The sequence below is a fragment of the Oryzias latipes genome, chromosome 7 (assembly GCF_002234675.1).
Source record: "Oryzias latipes chromosome 7, ASM223467v1".
NCBI classification, from domain to species: domain Eukaryota; kingdom Metazoa; phylum Chordata; class Actinopteri; order Beloniformes; family Adrianichthyidae; genus Oryzias; species Oryzias latipes.
This window is the reverse complement of record NC_019865.2, coordinates 29,248,914-29,270,897: the sequence shown is the minus strand read 5'-3', so window position 1 is coordinate 29,270,897 and position 21,984 is coordinate 29,248,914. Positions and strand designations below refer to the sequence as shown.

Sequence of the window (21,984 nt, the reverse complement as noted above, 5' to 3'; positions counted from 1 at the left end):
CCCAACAGCCACTTTGCTCCACTCCATGTCTCCATCAATGCTCTAAACCTGCTTAATCCCATTTAGAGTCACTGAGCTTTTAAAAGATACAAGTGTTCAAATGTTATTAGCCCGTGCTGTACAGAACCCCACTTCAAGAGACGGCATAAAGAAATGTCCTGTTTTCCTCCAGGTGGAGGCTGAACATCTGATGCTGTGCTTACATGCCGCCCTGTTCCACGTTTGGGCCTCTGATGTAAAACGGGACTCTGATGTCAAACTCGTACGGCATGGATTTACCTGGAAGCACAAGCACACAGCATGTCAGGAATACATTCATTTTAGTATGGATCCCACTAACTTTGTTAGCTTTAGGAATGCTTTCTTGAATTTATGTTGGGCTCAGTTGTGCCTTTTCTCTGTCTCAGGTTTAAGTTAGTATTATCCAAAGTAAACCTCAGTTTTTTTTAAATCATTGTTATTATTAAAAGCCTTATTCCAGTTTTATAAAATATAATATCTCTGTGGAAATAATTTATGTCAGAGTTAAAGGTTTTCTCAAAATTGTTGTTATGGTGGGAGTGGAGGTCAAAGGAATGACATCCATTGTGATTCTGGTGTTACTAAGTAAACTCCTGAGGTGTTCTGGCCCTATAACAACCTTTGTTTTATCTGAATGTACTGAAATATAATCAAAACTCAAGTCTTGTTACAATAGATAAGTATAGCTGAGTATCAGGAGATGACAGTTATCTTGTAGAAGTGTGTAATCTAAGTACAGAGCCCTGAGGAACACCATGACAGACTCTAGTGTGTTAATGATTTACATGAACAAATGGAAATCTCTCTGAACTATGTCATCTAAATGAGTTTGATGCAGTTCCTGTGGTCCAAAGGGCATATATGAGGTGGAGAACAACAGAAGCACACGAAATGAATAAGTTGACACAGGACATACAAAGGGCCACAAAATGTATTTGCACATCATGCTTATGAATCATTTAAATTCGTCAGCACAAGAAGCTTCAAATAACTCCCTGAATGTTTTTTCTAGTATTTATCCATATTTGTCCCATCATATGCTGTGAAAACAAAGTATTGTTGTAAATACCAGCCTTTTCATTTCGTCAACAGCTTCGGGTGTACTCTTTTATCTCAACAACCTTTTGATCTATCATTCTAAAACCATTGCGAGGAACGACTTTTGAAGAAATGTCATCAACATGGCAGCAAAAATATGTGAAAGGCTCCAAGTCCATGAATCATCAGGCAGAAGTCCTTGGTTCCATTGTTCAGAAACTCTTTCTGTTTGGTGTCACTAACTCCCGTGGGAGACTAAAGAAGGTTCAGAAGGTGGGAGTCGGCTTTGTCTCTAACCTTTAACAAGACCAAACTGTCCAATGTGGTAGCCATGGTCAGATGTATAGATGATGTAGGTGTTCTCCAGCTCTCCCGTCTCCGTCAGCATGTTATATAGCTGCAACAAGCACAACAACTCAGATGATGAAGAAGGAGAACTCATTTCTAGTATTATTTGATATCCAAAGAACATCCATCTTTCATGCTTAATAGAAATATTTCATGTGACAATGAATTATTGTTATTGACAGTTTTGCAGGACTTTGAACTTGTGTTTTTGAATTGTGCCTTATAATAGCTTCCCTTACCTTATGTTTCTTATAAAGTCATGTTAGTTTTGTAAAACCAATCACTTTAACATTTCATTATCGTAAATACAACCTTATGTGACTTTGATAATTATGTCATTATTTAATTGAAAGACACAAGGTTACCCAGACAGAGAGTAAACTAATTTATCCATTTGTGCGTTCAATAAATAAATATCTTAAATAAAACACAAAAAATGATGCAAGAGAATATAATTAACCTATATTTAAACAGCTTACTGTCTCTAGCCGTGTCCGCCCATCTGTGGAACACACAGTGAATGACTGTGTTCCTCACCTTCTCCATGCTGTCATCCACAGACAGAAGCGTCTGCAGACGCTTCCTCTGCAGCACATTGGTGAACTCCATGTGGATGGGCTTCATCGGCCCGGTGTAGCGCATGATCCAGTGCTTGTCCAGGTTTGGGGCATAGTTGTAACTGGGAGTGCTGGATGGGAAAGCAAACAAAACAAGTAATCCACATCATTCTGTAATCTGATCTGGACAGAGCTGTGGCACTTTCAACATTGTTTAAGTTCTTGTGCAAAATAAAATGTCTTGGCCACCAGCCTTACTGAAGAACCGATGCTGACAACCTTCATGTTTGAGCTACAATTTGAGCTTGATTATAACTGATTTATTGTACTATGTAAAAAAAGGAAGAGAATAAAAAAATCCAATCTTGAAATCCACTATTTAGAAGCTGAAGTAGTGATCATGTTTGACATGAGCTCATCTGGTGAATACAAGCAAAACATTTCCTAGTTGGTTTGTTTTGTGATCAGCGTTGTGAACAAAAACGTTGGCTCACAGGATTTGAATGACTTTGTTTCTTTCCCTTTCAAACGTCTGAAAGTTTGTAGAATTTAGGTTGTGAGCTGCAACAGCTTTTCTTTGGTTCTTTCTTTGACCTTTTCTTTACTTGTTTTTGATGTACTTCAATAGTTTAGAATTACCTGGTCATGGGTCTGGAATGTTCTTTACAAACAAGTGCTAACATTATTATCATTTTAAATATTATTATGTTTACCTGATTAAAAAAATTACAAGTTCAGAGTTTCTGTTTTATGTTTAGACCATTGACTGTAAACAGAGAACTGGACAGAGTGATCAGAACTGCACTCATAGAAAATGCCTCGCTTCCGGTTCCAACTAAATGAAGTCAATTCAGTCGCCATTTTCCCACAATATGTCTGTTGCCATGTTGAAACCAGATGTCTTCAGTAAGCTGTGATTGGTCCATGTCGGTCTTAGTCTACATTTTTATGGCAACCAGTCTCTCCAATCAGTAGTCAGCGTGTTAGAAGGCCACACCCCTTCCACTGAAAGCAGGCTCAGGAGAATGTGTCAATCAAACAACTCAAACGTTGGACGTGAGGGCACCTACTTTTATTGAGGCATCTGGTTGGTCAGTTTTGGCTTCTTAAATCCAGCAGATACTTCCTGTTTGGAGCGCCAGGGGGGCGGGGTCACTCAGTCCAGTTCTCATGTACAGTCAAAGGTTTAGAGCAGGGGTTCTCAAAGTTTTTGTAGCAGAGGTGCCAATTAGGAACTCGACATTAGACTGGGGGCCAATTTTGTTGAAAAAAATGAATAAACAGAAAAAGTTGTTTTTAATAACTTTAATGAACAAGTGTCATTTGTACAGTTAACCAGGCCCTCCAGATGTTTTCCAGTTGCTGTCAGAGGTTTCTGTCCAGATCTTCTACTCGTCTAGTAATTGTATCATTTGATAGACTTATTTCTTCAAACTTTTTCTTTTGCTCTGGACAAACAATGTCAGCTACTTTCAGCATTTATTCTTTTTACAAACTCCCCGTCACTTAAGGGCTTGCCACGCTGGACCATTTCCAAAGCCACATAGGTACTAGCTTCTGTCACAGCTTCACTGGATGTAGCCATTGTTGGAAACATTATCTACTGTGCAGCATAGCCTCATTGTACTGTAGTTGTTGGAGCTTATTGTTTCTGTAAATTTGTCATCGTTTTTATGATTTGAAACATAGTGACGATTTGCATTTACCTGCTTGCCAATAAGGCACAAAACCCATGAGGTACGACAAAATAGGTCTTTGTTCACTTAACTTGAAAGCGCCTTTTCTCCCTGCCAACGCAACATTTTTCCTCAAAGGAACCTGCTCTGGCTTCCTTTTATTGAGGGCCACATTTTGAGAATCCCTTGTTTAGACTAAGCATCAAACAAGAAATTTTATCGTTCCCTAATATGTATAACCATGGCTTTGGGAGGGTTTGTTTTTCAGGACTCAATGAATCTCATGAGTAATTTATGTGATTGGGATTGTGTTTCGCTCAGGTAAATATCACCTAGATGCCACTTGTTGGAACTTAGACCCATAGGGTTGCCCTGTCAAACCGCCCTGCATAAACAAACTGCAACTTCTCTCTACCGTGATCAGCGGTTTGGTCCATCTAGATCCAGCTGAAGCCAAGAGACTCCAGCTGTTGAGTCAACAGCAGCAGCGCAGCTGAAGCAAGCTCAGAGTAACATTTACAGCTATTTTTGTCCCGACACAGAAAGTTAATTATGTAGCTCCTGAGCGCAGAGGAGGAGAGGGGAGACGAGTAAATGAGTTGGCTGATAGGAGTCATTCATTATCCACACAGAAAGCATCATCTGCATGAAGTACAGCCAGAGAGGGGCCCGTGTGTTATTAATGAATGGACACACACACACGCAAACACACACACACACACACAAGACGCACAGGAACCTTTTCAGAATAAGTGTTCTCTGCATCATCGGAAAACCAACTTTTTTGGATACCTCAACAGTTAAACTTGATGTTTATTTGCCTCATTTTCACGACTTCTTGGTTGGTTTAATTTCTAAAAACCTGTAAAAAGGGTGTGAAAATGAAAAGATTCCCTATTTTTTCTGAAACACTTAGAGCTGCAACATTCCAGGTAAATGGTGGATTCTTACATCACAGGTTTCCTTTCTTCAAAAAGGCCCAAAGCACTTTACAGACACTGCCCCATTCACCCATGAACAGAGACATTCACACATTGCCGTTCAAAGCACTGACCTGACTAAATGGGGGGGGGGGCACATGAGCAGCCAGAGTGGGAACTGAACCTGCAACTTTACTGCACCTACCTCTGCATCAAAATACAATCTAATAGAAATGAGGGGACATGTTTAAAGTTATATTGTTCATTTTTTTACCCAAAGTGATCTTAAATTACAGTTAGAAGATCACAGAGCTTCTGAAAAATCTAAGAAAATATGACACCACCAGACCAAAGCCTGCAGCCCAGCCACAGACGAGACGTGAACAAGGTTTTCCCTCATCTGCTGAGTGGATCAGATTAGAGCGTCCCGCTCAGATCCAGATTTGTGTGAGTTTCAGTCCTGTTTCTCAAAGATTTATCCTGCAGAGCAGAACAAAGCTGCTTCATTGTTGGGCTGGATTACCGTGGCTTAGTCTGACTGTGTGCCGACACGCGTCTTTTTAACTCTTTCTCAGTCAAAGTTGTTTTACAGCTGCTCTATATTTTGTCAGTGCTGAACTGGCCGTCCGTACACACACACTGATGTTCGAGACTTCCTGTTTGTCTCCACTCTTACATGCCAACTGTTATGCTTTGTGTATCCTTGTTTTATTTGTCTATTCTTGTTTTCTTCCGTAATCTTCATTTTTTTTAAAAGGCTCCAGGCCAGTTAACAAAAGAACGATCCTTCTTAAAGTTCCACTCCGATCATCTTTGATCCATTTCAAAGTTTTCCCAGTGGTCTTTTAATCATATTTGTCGATTTAAGCCAGAATTCAAAAAACTGTGTTGTTTTCTAGGACATAGTTTCTGCAGAGTGCCATGAGTTCATTAGCAGTTCACCTCTGAGTTGTGGGCGGGACTGTTGGTGCAGACCAACCCCATTGCTAACAACAGGAATTCAGAATTTGCTTTGAGCGGCTTTGCGTTTGGTTCTGCATTTTTTATTTCTCATCAGAATACTTTTCAAATAGGGACATGCGGCCAGGGGAGGCGTGATGTGAGACAGTACCACACACGTCATCGTCCTCGCCTCCGTGAGCAACTAATAATAAAATAAATATGTTCACTAATCTGTTCTTTAAATGAAACGTTCATTTATCGTTTTAATCCTTTTTTTTTAACCTAAAATCTATGTATTTTGGGTATTTCTTGTCCAGTTACAGCGCAGGCCGTGAGGTGAAGCAGAAGATGGAGCGAAACCTCACAGCAGACCTCACAGTCCTGTAAACTGGGTGATTTCCTGTCATTAGTTTACTCAGCGCATGCTAATAATGTTACGCTTTACATTGTCGACATTTTCTATGACACATTCACTTTCCATTTAATAGTTAATGTATTCCACATTTGTCTAATGTTAATTTAGTGTTTGGATCTGACATAAAGCTGCACTCAAGAGACATGAAGTGAGAAAAACAGCGGTGCTTTTCTGATAAAGAAACAATCCATCACTTATTTCTAAACGTATTAAAGTTTGCGGTAGGATTTGTACAGTTGGTGTTTTCAAAATTAAGAAAATCCAAAGTAGTTTCTGGAGTAATCACAGGTGATATTTAAATGAGTTATGCATGTTTTATCAATAGGCCATTAAAAAAAAAAGAAGATTCTGAAGAACAGGTTTTCAAAAGTCCAACTGCTCATTATTATGTTTTACAAGGACATTTTGTATATTATACTTCACTTCAATTCAAGAAAAGTACAAATTCAGGAAATATTTCCACTTTGATCATGATAATAAATTACCACTAAGCTTTTTTTCCTTCTTTTGTGTGTGTTTTTTCTTTTGTGTTCTTAATGTTTAAGAGAAAAAAGGAGGCTGGGGTGCAAGCTCCCGTTTGATCTCCAGTGGTCGTTCATGAAGCTCAATGGGAGTCCTGTATGTTATGTTTTGCTCTGACTAACAGCTAAATTGTGGATGGAATATCTCCAAAAAATATCTCAAAATGTGACATTCAATAAAACAGGAAGTAATAAAAAAAGGATGATTGACTACAGCTATTTAATCCCTCATGAACTTTATGGTGATTTTTAGATTGGGCGTGATTCTATTTGGCAAGACTGGCAGCTTTTGGCCCAGCCAAATATACTTTGTCTGCTCCCGATTCACAACGGTTTTAATACATAAATACTCAGAAATGCACTTTTGAGCTTCAATTTCGTTACAGATATCCACCACCATCAAAAAAATGCCACGAGAACTTGTTAAAAACACCAAAAAAAGCATTTTCCTCGTGGTAGGTCTTTCAGGTAAAAGTCGGTTTGTTTTGCATGCGTGTGTGAGTATTTAAGGCCTACATGTGATGCGATGCATTAGGGAAGGCCTCGCTGTACTGCGGTGCTGAATCTTCAGGTCCATGCGGCGCTGCATGGCTCAGAACCATCAGAACCGGGCGGTGAGGATAAACTCGCTTTGAGGAGCGGAAGTAGCGAACGGACTCCTCTGTGATCAGGTCGGTCAGGTAGTCCTGTAGATGCACAGAAAAACACAAACATGTCTGTTTGGACACCTTTCAATGGGTTCAATCTTTTCACTGCAAAGACACTGCCGATTAAACAACTGGATCTGTTTTGTCAAGAGCGCCCCCTGGAGGAAATGGAAAAGACACGTGTTAAAGTCCATCATAGGGCACCAACAGTCATCCTCTCTATTCATTCTTTAACCAGCAAAGCATGGTGGTTATTGTGGAGAAGGCCTTTGGTTGTTTTCATGGTTTTATTTTAATCATGAGTTTGTGCTGACATGGTTTTTGGGATACTTCAATTTCTGGTTCTTTCAAAGTTACAGTATTTTTGGTGTAGCTTTGCAAATGTCACAGCTATTGCCATTAAAGATTCCCCATGGTGTATTAAGGATGCTTCTTGGATGTCCCAGAAATCTGGTGCTCCACCTTTCATAATGTTTTTTTTTCTGTGGGGGACAGGTCATAAACTTAGGAGTAAAAACCTGTTAAACATAGAAAACATTGAGGCCCACTTTTTTTGGAAACATTTTATAACAGTAGATAAAGAATTAGATTGAGGAACTTTAATATTTTGGGCTGAACCATAAAAGTGAAGGGAAACAAAGGCACATACTCAAATGGCAAAGAAAAATGTAAAACACAAAAATAAAGTTAACCAAAGAAAACAGTTCCAAGTGAAATAACAGTAGCTTACATGAGAGCGAGTGAGAAATGTTAGCTGCCTTAATTTTATCCCTTGTGCTATCTTAGATGACCCCACCCTTCCATTGACCTGTTCTCCCTACCATGACAAAGGTGGATAAAGGTGGAAAGATTTCATGTAATCCATGGAAACCAGTGATGATCACAAATCATTGAAGAAAAAAGGTTCAACGCACTGTCTAGTGGGTCTACATGACCCAACTCCCAATGTTAAAGTCCCTAGGATAGCACAAGGGTTACAGGAATGCATCAACCAAAGAAGGGACAAAAAAAATCAGACATTTTCAACGTAGGTTTCTTTCTTCTCCAAAATGTAACTCATCACGCCCTTTTTTTGTTGTTAATTTCTGGTTTCTGCCTAATTGTGACAAAGCGTGGAGATGTTTGTTCACCCATGTCCTGTAGAGAACTGGTGATTTGGGGCCCAATAGACCAAGTGTGGAGTTACAAACCTAAACATTTAGTAAGTACACTGCAACATGGAGAAACAGAAATTGAGATAAAATCAGATGACCTGACGATGAAGAGCGGAAATCAGACCCATAAGAAGACATATGGATGATTAACATGAACTTGGAGTGACTGACAGGGTACAGAGCATGACCCAGAAACTAAAGTGCATAATCGTCCCAGGTTTCTATGAAAAGACATTTTTTCTGGGATTAGAAGGGCTCTCTGTCTCAAAACATTCATCCATCCATCCATCCATCCATCCATCCATCCATCCATCCATCCATCCATCCATCCATCCATCTGCAGAACCCACTTGGGGTCACAACGCTGCTGGAGCCTATCCCAGGTATTGTTGTGCAGGGCCACAAAACATCTTAAGGCCGTGTCACACAGCTACTACATACATTTTGCACATTCTGGTAGGAAAATTTGGTCTTTTATAATACATGCGTGATGCATAAGTGTATCTTGTGTGCAGTGTTTGTCAATGTGCGCAGATTTCCGTCGAGGGTTTACATAAATTTGATTTTGAGTTGCTCAAAATTTTGGGTTTGCTGAGAATAATGCAGTCTACCTATATTTTACATAGTTTATATGGAACTATTACATAATACGCAATTGTGCGTGGTTTTTGCATGATGCACATTTTTGGCTTTCCCGACCATTCCACGTATGTCTAATGGACTTTTCACGCATGAACCACCTGTGTATAGCTTTTATATTACATATACAGTGCACAGATCATGTTAAATGTACGTAATTGACGCTAAATTTACACAAATGTGTCCCTTTACACGAAGATGTATAATTTCCATATCGCGTATACGGCAAACATATCACCTTTAAATTATCTGATTGATGGGTGAATCACTTGTGAATTGCACGGGTCATGTTCTGCGTTGATTTACATGTTCTTTGCATGCTTTATTCGTACTTCTGTGGTTTTAGCGTGGTTCATTCGTGACACATCTGTGAAAATGTCATGTTAAGAACCACAACTTCTCTCACTTTTTCCACGTATATTCACGTATGACCAGTTTTCCTCCTTGCAATACGTGCAAAATGTACATAGTGGCTGTGGGACAATTTAGATTCATCAATGAACCAATGAACTATATTCTGGGACTCTGGGAGGAAAATGGTGAGTATCAGCACACGCTCACCTCGGGGTATCGCGCTCCGTGTTTCTCCCGAACTCCATTGCGGCTCAGCGTGTAGTTGTAGAAGCGGCTGTTCTTCACCAGGCCAAGCCACTCCCTCCAGCCGTTAGGGACGTATGAGCCGTTGTACTCATTCAGGTACTTCCCAAAGAAAGCTGCAAACACATGCACAGCTGAAGAGCCAGTTTTCTAAGCCATTTCTTTGGGGTTGGGGCTCCTATTTGTCAGAAAAAGAACGAAAACTTGTAAAAATCCAGCGTTTCTGTGTGCGTTGCTGCACCTGTCCTGTATCCAGTGTTGTTCAGGTAAACTGCGAAGGTCCGCGGCTCATGCTGTCGCTGCCATGACAAAGAGGAACAGTTCTCGTTGTTGGTGTAGGTGTTGTGATTGTGCACGTACCTGGGAAACAAAAAAAAAGGAAACAAGCAATTCGACTCCCAGTGCATCAACACAAACTCCCTCAACATTTTAAAGATCTTTCAAGAACATTAAGCAGAAGAAAGCAAGAACTTCTGTGCCATTTTGGTTGGGACCTGACCTCATGCATGTGAAGCAAATGTTGATATATTTATAAATGATCAACACAAGAGAAAACTATGGTTTGTGTAGTATCTCATAGCCCATGACTTGACAAATACCCTCAAAAATTGAAAGAAAGAAATCTTTATGCTTAAATCTGCCCAAGAATAACAAAAGGGGCTCCATTGGTCATTATAGTTACAATTTCATACTTGCAACATAGTCCTTCCAACAGTAATCACTGTAAACATTCTTTGATGAAGAATGATCGTTTAAATGGCTTCAACTTGTATTTATCTTCATGTCTGCAGTGTTGCAACATCTGTTTAAAATCTCATTCAGCTGTTTGTTTTGTTGTCAGATCCACTTGTACTTTAATCGTTCCAAAATGGGTATTCTGATCCATTTTTATATTTTAGAAGTAAATTAATTTGGCTGACATTTCCAGAGTCTTGCTTTTCGGGAACACTCCACAATCTGAGATGTAAACCAATGATATGAGTTCACTGCAGCTGGCGGTGGCGTTCTGTGTCATGACTGGCAGGCAATTGAATTATTTTTGCCACAAAGGCTTGAACATGGCAACAGTGGGCACAGATGGAAACGTACTTTCCAGTGAGCATGCTTGAACGTGACGGACAGCACATGGGCGTGGTCACAAAGGCATTGGAGAAGGACGTCCCTCCCTCTTCCATAATGCGGCGAGTCTTATTCATTGCCTGCATGGAACCTACACACAGAGGTAAAGTCAGAAATTTCACCGACCCCGCTGAGCACAAATGAATTTAAATGGTGTACTTGGCTTTGTCACAAAATATAATATTCAGTGTAACAAAAGTAGTGCAACAGGTTCGGTTTGGGCCCCATATTGATAGCAGCAGAGATGCTTAAACTGATAGCTGTGTTTCAGTCACCCAGCTCCAGGTCCTGGTCATCAGTCAGAACGAGGATGATGTTCGGTCGGATGTTGCGTCTGTCCCTCTGCAAGCGGGGCTTCAATCGACCTCCAGGCTGGAACTGTGCGTGGCCAAGAGTCACCAAGAAGAGCAGGAAGAGGAAACGTTGTCTTGCCATGGCCTTGCGCTGCACAATGTCAGGGCCGTCACTGGCTTCCCCTGCAGGATCTCAGCCCCTGAAGGGGACACAGATAATCAGATCCCAGAATGAATTGAATGTCAGACATGAGACTGAAGAAGTGACTGTATAAAAGAATTGGACTGAGTGACCCCTCCCCCTTCACGTTCCAAAAAGGAAGTACCTGCTGGCACCAAGAAGCCAAAATCCCATAGACTGCTATAGAGACATAAAGAGAAATAAAAATCTGTCCAACACAAGAGGCCTTCAGCTCCTATCGGTGTGCTCAGCTGTTGGACAGGACAAGTAAAAAAAAAGAGAGAAATATTCAGCTGTTACTCAGTCATTCTATTGGTCAAAATAAACATTTTTAATCTGAAAACTTTTAAAAAGATGTTTGTTACGTCCCATCCCAGGGGGAGGGAGAGAATAGGCAACGTAAAGAATAAATTGAAGCCGGTAGGGTTTAGACTGACGGACTGCCGTTTATTAGATGGACAGGTGTGGGATTGAACGCAATGGGGTTAAAGATGATATTTAGTAAAGGGAAAAAAAACATTTAATTTACAGGCACTATTCTGCAATCAATAACACAACCAATGGTGGAGCTTAAACCAGAGGTACACTACTAAGACAAAACCATAGCTGAAAAGAAGACCAAAGAAGGAAAACCAGGCCTTTTCCACAGGCTCCCAAAGCCAAGTCCGGCAGCAGGAGGGATGCTGAGAAAGCGGATCCCTCTTAGGGAATTCAGCCGCCCCTGAATTCTGGATTCTTCATTTGTTCTTGATAATCCTGATTTATTTTTTATGAAATTGTTTTTTGTAGTGCAAGTTATTCAAATGATAAACTAACCAATCAGATGCTTCAATAAAAGAGTGGTTGTAACAGAAGCATTGACTCAGACCCTCTCGGACCAATCACTGCTGACTGACATTGTTTGGCTCCAACATGGAGGCGTACGTGTTGTGGAAGAAATGACCACTGAATTGGATTAAACTTTAATTCAGTCAAGTAAGTCGTTTTCTATGGTTGATGTCACACTCAATGCAGTTCTCACAGTCAATGGGTTCAAGAGCAAGTCCTGATTGGATATTTGTAGAAGAGTTTGTTTCAAGCTGCCACGAAGTTACATCAATTTTACATCTGAACAACTTTCCTTTGGGGTAACAAATGAAAGGTTTCGTTTGTATAGAACTGATCAGATGCTTTTTTTTAGGCACACAAGCTCAGTAATTTGCAGAGGTGGTATGACCACAAAAGTCTGCCACATTTTTTACCATTTGGGATGAGTTTCCGTGCAAAAATGTTCCCATTATGTCTGACCTTTGCAGCCTGAAATGATGTCCAGTAAAACTAAAACAAATCTGAGACTTTAACAATGCAACACTATTTTTACCTGATATTAACCCTTTAACTCCAGAGCTTTTGTGCCAGTGTTTACATTTTTTTAATCACCGTAACTCTTCAACCGTTTCACACAATGAGCGTAATATCAGCTAACTCTGAAGCAGAGAAAAGAAGTCTTGCATCTGCAACAGTTTATGTGAATTTCAGTGCAAAGCCGATATGAAAAAAAACCTTTTTCCCATGTCGGAATCAGCAGATTCACGCTGATCATGGAAACGGTTGAAGAGTGAGTTATGTCAGGGTGTGTTTTGTTTAACCCTTGTGCTATCTTGGGCACTATAACATTGGGAGTTGGGTCATGTAGACCCACTAGACAGTGCTCTGAACCTTTTTTCCTCAATGATTTGTGATCTTCACTGGTGTCCATGGATTACATGAAATCTTTCCACCTTTATCCACCTTTGTCATGGTAGGGAGAACACGTCAATGTAAGGGTGGGGTCATCTAAGGTAGCACAAGGGTTAAATGTGGTGACATCTCTGCAGTTATAAGGTTAGACGTGATGCTCGTGAAGCAGCCTGAGGTCAGCTGTTTTTGAAACAAAAAATAAGAGCTTGATAGTTTCTGCATAAATTATGCTTTGATCGTCTTCTTTTCTTTTGGGTTTTTTCCTTCAGGGGTCACCAGATCCAATCAGCTTCCTCCATCTACACCTGTCTTCTGCATCCTGTAACAGCAGCTACCTTCACTGCATCCAGAAACCTCCTCTTTGGTCTTCCTCTAGACCTCTGGCAGCTCTAGACTCAGCATCCTTCCACCAATAGAGTCACCGTCTGTCCTCTGGACATGTCTGAACCATCTCATTCCTCTCTGACTTGATCCCCAAAATTTGTACCATGATCTGCTCCTCTGATGTCCTCATTCCTGATCCATTCTGGTCCCTCCCAAAGAGGACCTCAGCATCTTCATCTCTACCTGCAGCTCTGCTCCCTGTCTTTTCCTCAGCGTCTCTGTATTCCTTGATGTAGGTTTTAATGTGTGATTTCCTAGCAGAAAACCAATGGCTAACAGGTTCTTATTATAAATGGCAGCGTTTACTTTGCATTTATAAAAAATTATTATCAACTATTACTGTCTTCAAATTGCAACAAAACAAAAATGTGCTAAAAGATTTATGCTTATGTTAACTATTGGAGAAAGCCTTGGTGGCTAAAATACCTAAAACATAGGAGCAGTGGCAGACAAAGGCACTAACAGCAGTCTTTTGTGTTGTGAATCAGAAGGCTAATCCTATTAGTTTCACAGCAGAAGTGTGTGTGGGCTAACAGCAGGAGGGTTATGCAAATGTGACAGTAATCAAAGAAAAGAGGCTCTCATGTTAAAGGGCTGTGAACAGCAGCGGATTACACACTGCTCGTAGAGAAAAGCCTCTTTGTTGTGCTTTATGAAATGACCCGTTACGTCAAATATTCCTGTCACCAAATCACCTTCAGCGGTAATCACAGAAAGAAACCGCAGGCAGGTGATGCTTGAAAGGTGAAGACAGACAGACGTAACATGTGTTACGAGCTCAGTACAAAAGAAGGCACCTTGTAGAAGAACTTATATTGAGTACACAAAAACAAAGCTCATAAAACACTTGAATACAATGAATATTGTAAAAAAGTGAGCAAACTTTCATTTTTCCGCTTGCCTGAGTCCACTGTGCTCCACGATCAGGCACAAGCCGTCAAAGAACACCAAGCAGAAGCAAAAGGACAAAGTCACTCTAATCCACTTTTAGAGCTTTGTCTCCAGTTTTTCTTTGCGCTCATGATGGACGTGTCTGATTTCCTTCACTTCTCCCTAACTTCTAGTAAAGGACTATCCAATGTCCTAATGGAATGTGGATACATACGCACTACTGCTATAAATTACTTTTTGTGGTAATCTGGCGAACATCAATCCACACTGGTTTTTCGCTAAGACTTCTGGGAATATTCCAGGGCACTGGATTTTGGAATTACATATTGGGAAACCCCAAAAAATGGCAAACGCAATCTAACATGCACTCAGTAATGATTAGTGAGAGAATTGGTCTCCAACATTTAGACCCACCCACCTGTGTCTGCACACCTTTACTTTAGTCTCTGAACCTGATACCATTTTTGTGTATTCAGTCTTTGCTGGGAAACAGACACACAGATATTTAAAATCTGTGCAGTGTCAACTTTATATTTACAACAACACCAGGACTCTCTGACAGTCAACGTAAATTTGATATGAGTGGTATTCTTTCGTCAGACTCGTCATCTTTTGATCAGCAGCACTCTAACCAGCTACATGGTGTAACGATTAATCCACTTATTCAATGAATAGATTTTTATTCCTAAAACCCAACCAGATCAATCTGTCTGACTCAAATTGCTAGAATGTTCTTAGAATGTTCCCTTTGGATTCTTTGAAAGTTGAAAAACAACATTTGACTGAACTTTAGGAATCTAAAATGTGAATGGATTTGACATTCATTCTTGTTTACTTGTTTGTTTGGAGACATATTTCATTTCCACTTGATGATCTGGAAGAAATCCAAGAATCTGGAAAACTTCACCTGTTTTGTTTAGTACCAGGAATTTCTCTCTGAGTCTCATTGATGGAAGTTTTGGATAAATACGTCCTGAATCCATTTTAGGTCAGAGAATCGGATCGTTCAAATTGAACAAAACTCAGTTATCAGCATCAACGAATTATGATATGAATCATTGTTAAAATGATCCGTTACACCTCTAGTTGGAAGGCTTTGGGGAAAAAAGACTGTACCGTTATTACACAAAAGCTGCATAAAAGAAGCCAAAGAAAGAGACCCCGAGGGCCCATTCACACATTTACCACCCTCTGGTACGCATGTGTCAAACCTGATGTTAACACTGAGTGTGAATGGAATCAACTGTGCTTCTTTTTATTCCAAAATCCAGGGGTGCATGCTTCTGAAGTGCTGCTGTAAATGAATTCCAAAGCACAGAGGGATACAAATCTTCTTATTCTAAAACAATACAAACTACACAAAAATAAACAATAATGGGGAGTTCATTGAGAGACTGCTCTCTGTGGTGAACTGTGTTCTGTGAGACAGATGAAGATCTGAGGGGAACTTCAATGTCCCGGTGCCAGCTGCTTGTTCCCCCATCAGAGCGAGCAGTACGTCCCGACAGCCTCATCATTCCTGGCAAACACCCGCAACTCAAATTCATGAGACACATTAACGTCTCTCCTCACACCGTTAATGGACTCCAAAACATTTACTTTGGATGTTAATTACACGACCACATCTGTTCTGAATGTATCTGTAAAAGGTTTTAACTCACAGCTTTGATGAACACCTGAGAACGAAACAGCAGAATGTCCTTTCCTCTGACAGTCACAGAGCTGTAAAATACAGCTGCAGCTCTCGATTCCCGATAGTTGGTTTTATGTTATATTTGCATCTGTGTGCGGAGAACACTGAAAATTTAGACCTTGGCATCACCCAGAAAACACAGCCAGCAGCAACGACAGAGCTGCGTTTTGTTATCAATGTGTTGAAGAAGAAAAAAAGAGGAATCTGTATCTATAAACATCACAATCCATACCTTTACTGCTTCGACAAAATCTTTACTGCTTATTATTGCTGAAAACATTTGGAGATCAGAAGTAAGGAACTCCAGAGGTCAAGGGCCTCTGTGTCTGCAGGTTTGCCATCAAATTGCTGCCGGTTTAGCTCGTGCTGGTTTGCGGCGTCTTCCGTCCGTGAAACCAGGGTTCGACTCCGGGCTGCTCCCTGTTCCCTTCTCTACCTCTGTGCCGGTCCCAAGCCCGGTTTGAGAAGGTTGCGTCAGGAAGGCCATCCGGCGTAAAACATTGCCAAGTTTACCATGCGACTTGTTCGCTGTGGCGACCCCTGATGGGAAAAGCCGAAAGAGGAAGAAGAAGACTCATGGCTGATCAGCTGAATCAGGTGTGTCCGGCCAATTAGAACATGAGAGAACAGGGTGTGCTGGCAAAATAGCAGGCTTCAGCACCCACCGCTGCTGTCTGAACCCAGCATGTCCTGCACTGTATGCTTTATTTTTATACTTTGTCTAAAGACACTAATTTGAATAACTGTGACTTGTGATCAGGGCCCTGCTGGGCTGATTAGAAGAGTCAAGTGGAAAAAGGTCAAGTGTCCAGGAAAGGGATGTGAAAATGTTTAACAACACACAACATCTTTAACTTCGAAGGGAGGTTTGTACTTAACCTTTGTGCTATCCTAGGCACTTTAACATTGGGAGTTGGGTCATCTAGACCCACTAGACAGTGCTCTGAACCTTTTTTCTTCATTGATTTGTGATCTTCACTGGTGTCCATGGATTACATGAAATCTTTCCACCTTTATCCACCTTTGTCATGGTAGGGAGAACACCTCAAAGTAAGGGTGGGGTCATCTAAGATAGCACAAGGGTTAAAAAGACACTCACAGTCTTATTATCTGTATTCTTGCTGCAAAATGAACAATATACTCTTACCACCTCGTCTTTTCTGACCATTGACTGTGCATGAGAACTGGACTGAGTGAGTGTGACATCATCCATGGAAAATGGCTTCCTTCCAGCTGGAACTACATGAAGTCAGTTTCACATTTTTTTTCGTGATACAGACATGTATTACTTTAGACCTTTGCCTCAGCATGTTGTAGTCAGATGATGTCAGAAAGGCGTCTAATAAATAAAATGTATTATTATTCTTGTTATTATTATTTAAGCTGACTCAGGAGAATCTGTCAATCATACTTTTGGAATATTCAATGTGAGACCACATACTTTTATTGAGGCATCTGACTGGTCAGTGGTGCTAAAGAAAAAAAATATCAGGAAAAAAAAGAGGATTATCAAGAACATGTTAAAAATTTATCAGATCCAGAATGGTTCTTCTGACCGATAGAATGACTGAGTAACAGCTGTTTATTTCTCTCTAGAAGTCTATAGGATTTTGGCTTCTTGGAGCCAGCAGGTACTTCTTGCACAGAACGCGGGGAGGGGGGGGCTCAGTCCAGTTCTCATTCACAGTCAACGGTTCTGACTAGGAGAGGTCAGGTCAGTAACCCTTTTGTTTCTTGGATCTTGTTTGCACTTAAATGGTGTAATGGATGTTCTAAAGGTAGACCAAACTCATGTCTGCTTGGACGTGAAACCACGCGGCTGTTTTACACCTAAGTGGAACAGAAACGATGAATCATTTAAGGATGCACCTTAATGAACCCATGTTCAACCCACACACGGTTGGAGCATCTGCTCTTTGATTATCAAATGTATTCAGCACGTTATAGTGCCACAGTGCTCTCCTGAGCAGAGACCATAAACGCCTGTAATGCCCCAGAGACAGCATGTCATCCTGATCTGGCTCTCCTCTCTCAAACACGTCTATCTGCTCAGATAAATTCACGAGACACGGCCAGGCCTTCCAGCTGATGCAACCGCCTGCCAAGTGGCTTACACGAAATATGCTGGTGAAGAGAAATGTAGTAATGCTGTCCCATCGGCTCATTTGCATTTAGCTGTTTTCACATACGGAGGGACTCAATGTTTCAGAGGTTAAAGGTGAAGACCCAGAAAAGTGGCTCATTTAAAACAAAATCTGAGCACTGCAGGAGTTTCCATGGTAACGCATATAGTGGAGCTTTCATCTGACAAATTCTACTCTCCACATTTTTCAGAAAAAAAGCAAATCGAACGACTCATAACTTTATATCCCACACACAGAAACATCAGTCAGAGCAGGAAGTTTGTACAGATGCTGGTTTGGGAACCCAGCTGGACTCAATCACAGCTTCTTCACTCCTCAGGTCTTCAACCGCCTCATTTATCTTTTCACCAATCATGGGGAAATACCGCCACATATTTAGTGGTTTCTCTATTAGCTGTGTTTGACTGCTCATCTGGATCTTCCCCACTGTGGTACCTTCCTAGTCTCAAAAAGGTTAATGTTGTCTAAAGTCTGCCCAGATCGGAACCAGTTTACATTCCCGCTGTAAGCACATCATGCAGAGTCCATTTGGAGGTGGATGGAGATCACCTCTTCAGACATTAAGACATTTCATTGCAAGAAGTATGCTTGATGTATTTGATCACAGAACAGCATTTATCATTTCAATTTAGTCACATTGACCGTTAGGCTTTAAGAGTTTTCTATTTAACCCCTTCAGACCCAAATAGTTCTCATGCATGGGCATCATATTTTGGGTTCTGTTACCGCAGCAGATAATTCTGCCAAACTAGGGCCCTGTACATGTGTAGAGGGTTAACACCATCTGCTACAGCTGTGCTTTTGGTCATTCAGACTGTCTTAAAGTCACATAACAGCGTGTACATTATATGTACATTATTTTTTTAATTCATCTCATGAGTTCATTTCAGCAGCAACAATCTGGCTGCGTGTCCCTTGTCGTTGCTGAAACGTGAACTCTTCCGCTGACATGTTGGGTTTTTGTGGTTGCAATGGTTAATCCATGAATCTGAGCTCCACTGATGATGGCTTTCTCCTGTTTGCGTGTGTTTTATTTATTCTAGAGTTAGTTTACACTGATTAGCCTTCCTGAAACCAGAAATTCTGAGTATCACCTTAATCAGAGGTTCTGCTAAACTCTACATTTTCTAATCAAACACCATGATATAAGAAACAAACAATGAAACTTCTTGTGGTAATAGTTTGTTTTGAAGCAAAATAAATGTAAACCATTAGTAGAAGGTTTTTGTTCGAGAGCTAATACAATAAGTTGAAGGATGTTAGATTCCAAAAAGCAATAGTGAAAAAGCTACTCAAAACCTTACGAGGGAGAAAAAACGCTTCCAGTTTTAAGAGAAAAGCAGTCTTGGGCTGAGGATTGCTGGATCAAAGTGGTTTCAGTGACAAATATCGATCAACAATGGAACAATGTGACGCTGGAGGCTCAGACTCTCCACGCATGGCTGCAGTGTGCCAGGTGATAACGCTGAGTCTGCAGTCCTACTCCAAGACTGAGAGCTTGGGTTTAGTTTAAACTCAGACTCCTGACTCTGTCCGTAGTGTGCAGTGTGTAAAAGGTTTTTGTTTTAAGCAGATTCTTCGTGTTCTCACAATAATCATATTCAATTATATGATGCAGTTGTTGTTTGACAAATTAAACTTTAGTTGTTTTCACACTTACGTGATCCCACATTTCTGTGTCAGATGGACCACACCCACAATTTCACCTGATTCGGTTGGTGTTCACAGCACTTATAGCAGTGACACATGGACTGAAGCTGACCAAACCGCCAAAAAAAATCCACCATTTTCTAGATCTAGCTAAGTGGAGTCATTACCCAAAACCCGTAACAAACTCCAACCAAGACCAGGGACAGAAAAAGACAACCAGGTCATATTTAAACACACCTGAGTATCATTTATCAAATACTTGACTGGAAGCCAATTCACAGATGTCAGTCCTTACATAATTACAACACATTATTGATTAAATAATAATGTAAAACCACCAGACACTGCCGTACTTATTTCAGAGACTCCCAGTCGTAAATATTAAAGCCGAAATCTGTCCAACAGCATTCTGTGAATAAAATGCAGCTTTTGAGCGTTTCCCCTATTGGCTGTTAAAGAACAAATGAAATTAGAGCCAAAACGTGTCATGTGAGGTTATTTTCCCACAAATAGGAGCTCTGTTTTCAGCGGAAGGGGAAACTTTAGACACAAGGAGCCTCTTCTCTCATATCATGCACATAACTAATGCTCACATCTGGAAAACCAGAACAAACGAGGATATTTATTTCAGTGACTTGTTGTTGAAGAACGATATTAATATTCGTTAACTTAATACTAATGCTAATCTTAATACTTGTTGCGAATACTTATAAATGACTATGATTACGGCCCAAAGCACTTCACAGTTCCATTCACACACTGATGACGGCTCTGCTGCCAACCTATAAGTTGGTCCAGTGCTTTGCTCAAGGACACTTCGACACACAGGCAGGCAAGGTGGGATCTGAATCTGCGACCTTGTGATCAGCAATTGACCGATCGGCCTCTGCTTCACAGTGGCCCAGGTTAATTCAGCCCCTATGGGAAAAAAGTTTCTTTACGCATTGAAGTTGAAGAAGCACATAAGAATATTTCCATCTGCTTCTCTAGTTATCATAAATCTACAGGAACCTGTTCACTCCACCACAAAGACCTACAAGATATTTCAGGTTGTTTTGGGATTTAAGCTTCCTCTGATTTGTCCTGGGACTTTTCTTTTTCACTAACGAAGCACTCTGTCTGGGTAATTTACCATCTTTTGTTCACATCCATGAAACCCAAACTTTTCTTCCTAACTGGACTAAAGGTCAACTTCTTGATCCACGCCAATGACTGTACATGAGAACTGGACCAAGTGAGTTGAGTGTGACGTCACCCATAGAAAATGACTTGCTTCTGCCTCAAACTAAGTGAAGTCAATTCAGTCGCAATGTTTTCGAGACACAGACGTCGCCATATTGGAACCAGAAATTGTCAGTTAGCCACGTTTGATTCGAGTCGGTCTGAGTCATTGTTTCTATGGCAACTACTGTCACCAATCAGGAGTGAGCTTGTTGGAGGTCCACACACTTCCACTGGAAGCTGTCTAGAGAGAATTTGTGAATGAAATGTTTCAAATGTTGGACTAGAGACCAACTACTTTTATTGAGGCCTCTGATTGGTCAGTTTATAGCTTGAATGACGTTTACTACAGAAAAAATATTAGGAAGAAAAAGAGGATTTTTAAAAACATGTTAAAAAAGGTATCAGATCCACAATGGTTCTTCTAATCAATAGAATAACCGAGTAACAGCTGTTTATTTCTCTATAGAAGTCTATGGAATTTTGGCTTCTCGGAGCCGGCAGGTACTTCCTGTTTGAAGGCCAGGGGGAGGAGTCACTCAGTCTCATATTTAGTCAGAGATCCGCAGCAAAGTTTGGGTGATATTTCAAAATTGCCAGAAGTGTCTATGACATTATAGCCTGGTGAAGCCCTTTCCTGTCAGTGTAAATGCACTTTTCAAGACTATCTTAGGATGCTTCTGCCACATCGCCTCTGACTCACAATAATTGTGTGATGTCCTTTGTTGACCAGAATGAGTTTTTTTCACTGCTAAAACACTACAAGCCATAACTGCACAGAGTGCTTAGATTCCTTACTTCAGATCACCTAAAATGACTCTTATGCACTTTTTTTTCTTCCAACACATGTTGCTCTGTTTTTTACTGAGGTCTGAGTGGGCACTGAAACCTTCAGCAGAACCTCTAAAAATGTCAACCTAAGAGTTTCATTGCTTCAAAGAAAAAAACACAGATTAGGGGAAGTGGGAAAAGAAACAGCACATTTTTTCTGTTTCATCCAAAATGTTTCTGACGTTTCTGTTTCTTCTGGTTTGTCAAATACCGGCTCCTTAAGAAGTTTTGAATCTTAAAAACAAAAAAAGAGAAATTTTTTCTGCCTTGTTACACATGTTAAAGGGATTATGATTTAGTCTGTTTTCCTCCCTTTACATGTTGCAGCTGCTTTCATACCTCTTCTGTATTCTACCAGACGTTTAGCTAATTCTGTGTTCATC

The 21,984-nt window shown here is 40.6% G+C and overlaps 1 protein-coding gene across 5 annotated transcripts in view; it reads right to left on the bottom strand.

Moving 5' to 3' along the window:
* Window positions 1-21,984, bottom strand: part of LOC101170824 (extracellular sulfatase Sulf-2) — an 88,834-nt gene that overhangs the window by 15,344 nt on the left and 51,506 nt on the right. For all 5 annotated transcript variants that reach the window (XM_011472955.2, XM_011472953.3, XM_011472956.3 and 2 more), the window contains 8 exons: window positions 10,870-11,087; window positions 10,565-10,685; window positions 9,717-9,835; window positions 9,440-9,591; window positions 6,955-7,124; window positions 1,945-2,095; window positions 1,357-1,456; window positions 204-279 (listed from right to left, as the gene is read on the bottom strand). In XM_011472955.2, coding sequence (XP_011471257.1) covers window positions 204-279; window positions 1,357-1,456; window positions 1,945-2,095; window positions 6,955-7,124; window positions 9,440-9,591; window positions 9,717-9,835; window positions 10,565-10,685; window positions 10,870-11,029 — 1,049 coding nt within the window. In that variant the 5' untranslated portion in view covers window positions 11,030-11,087. The remainder of the gene's footprint in view (window positions 1-203; window positions 280-1,356; window positions 1,457-1,944; window positions 2,096-6,954; window positions 7,125-9,439; window positions 9,592-9,716; window positions 9,836-10,564; window positions 10,686-10,869; window positions 11,088-21,984) is intronic.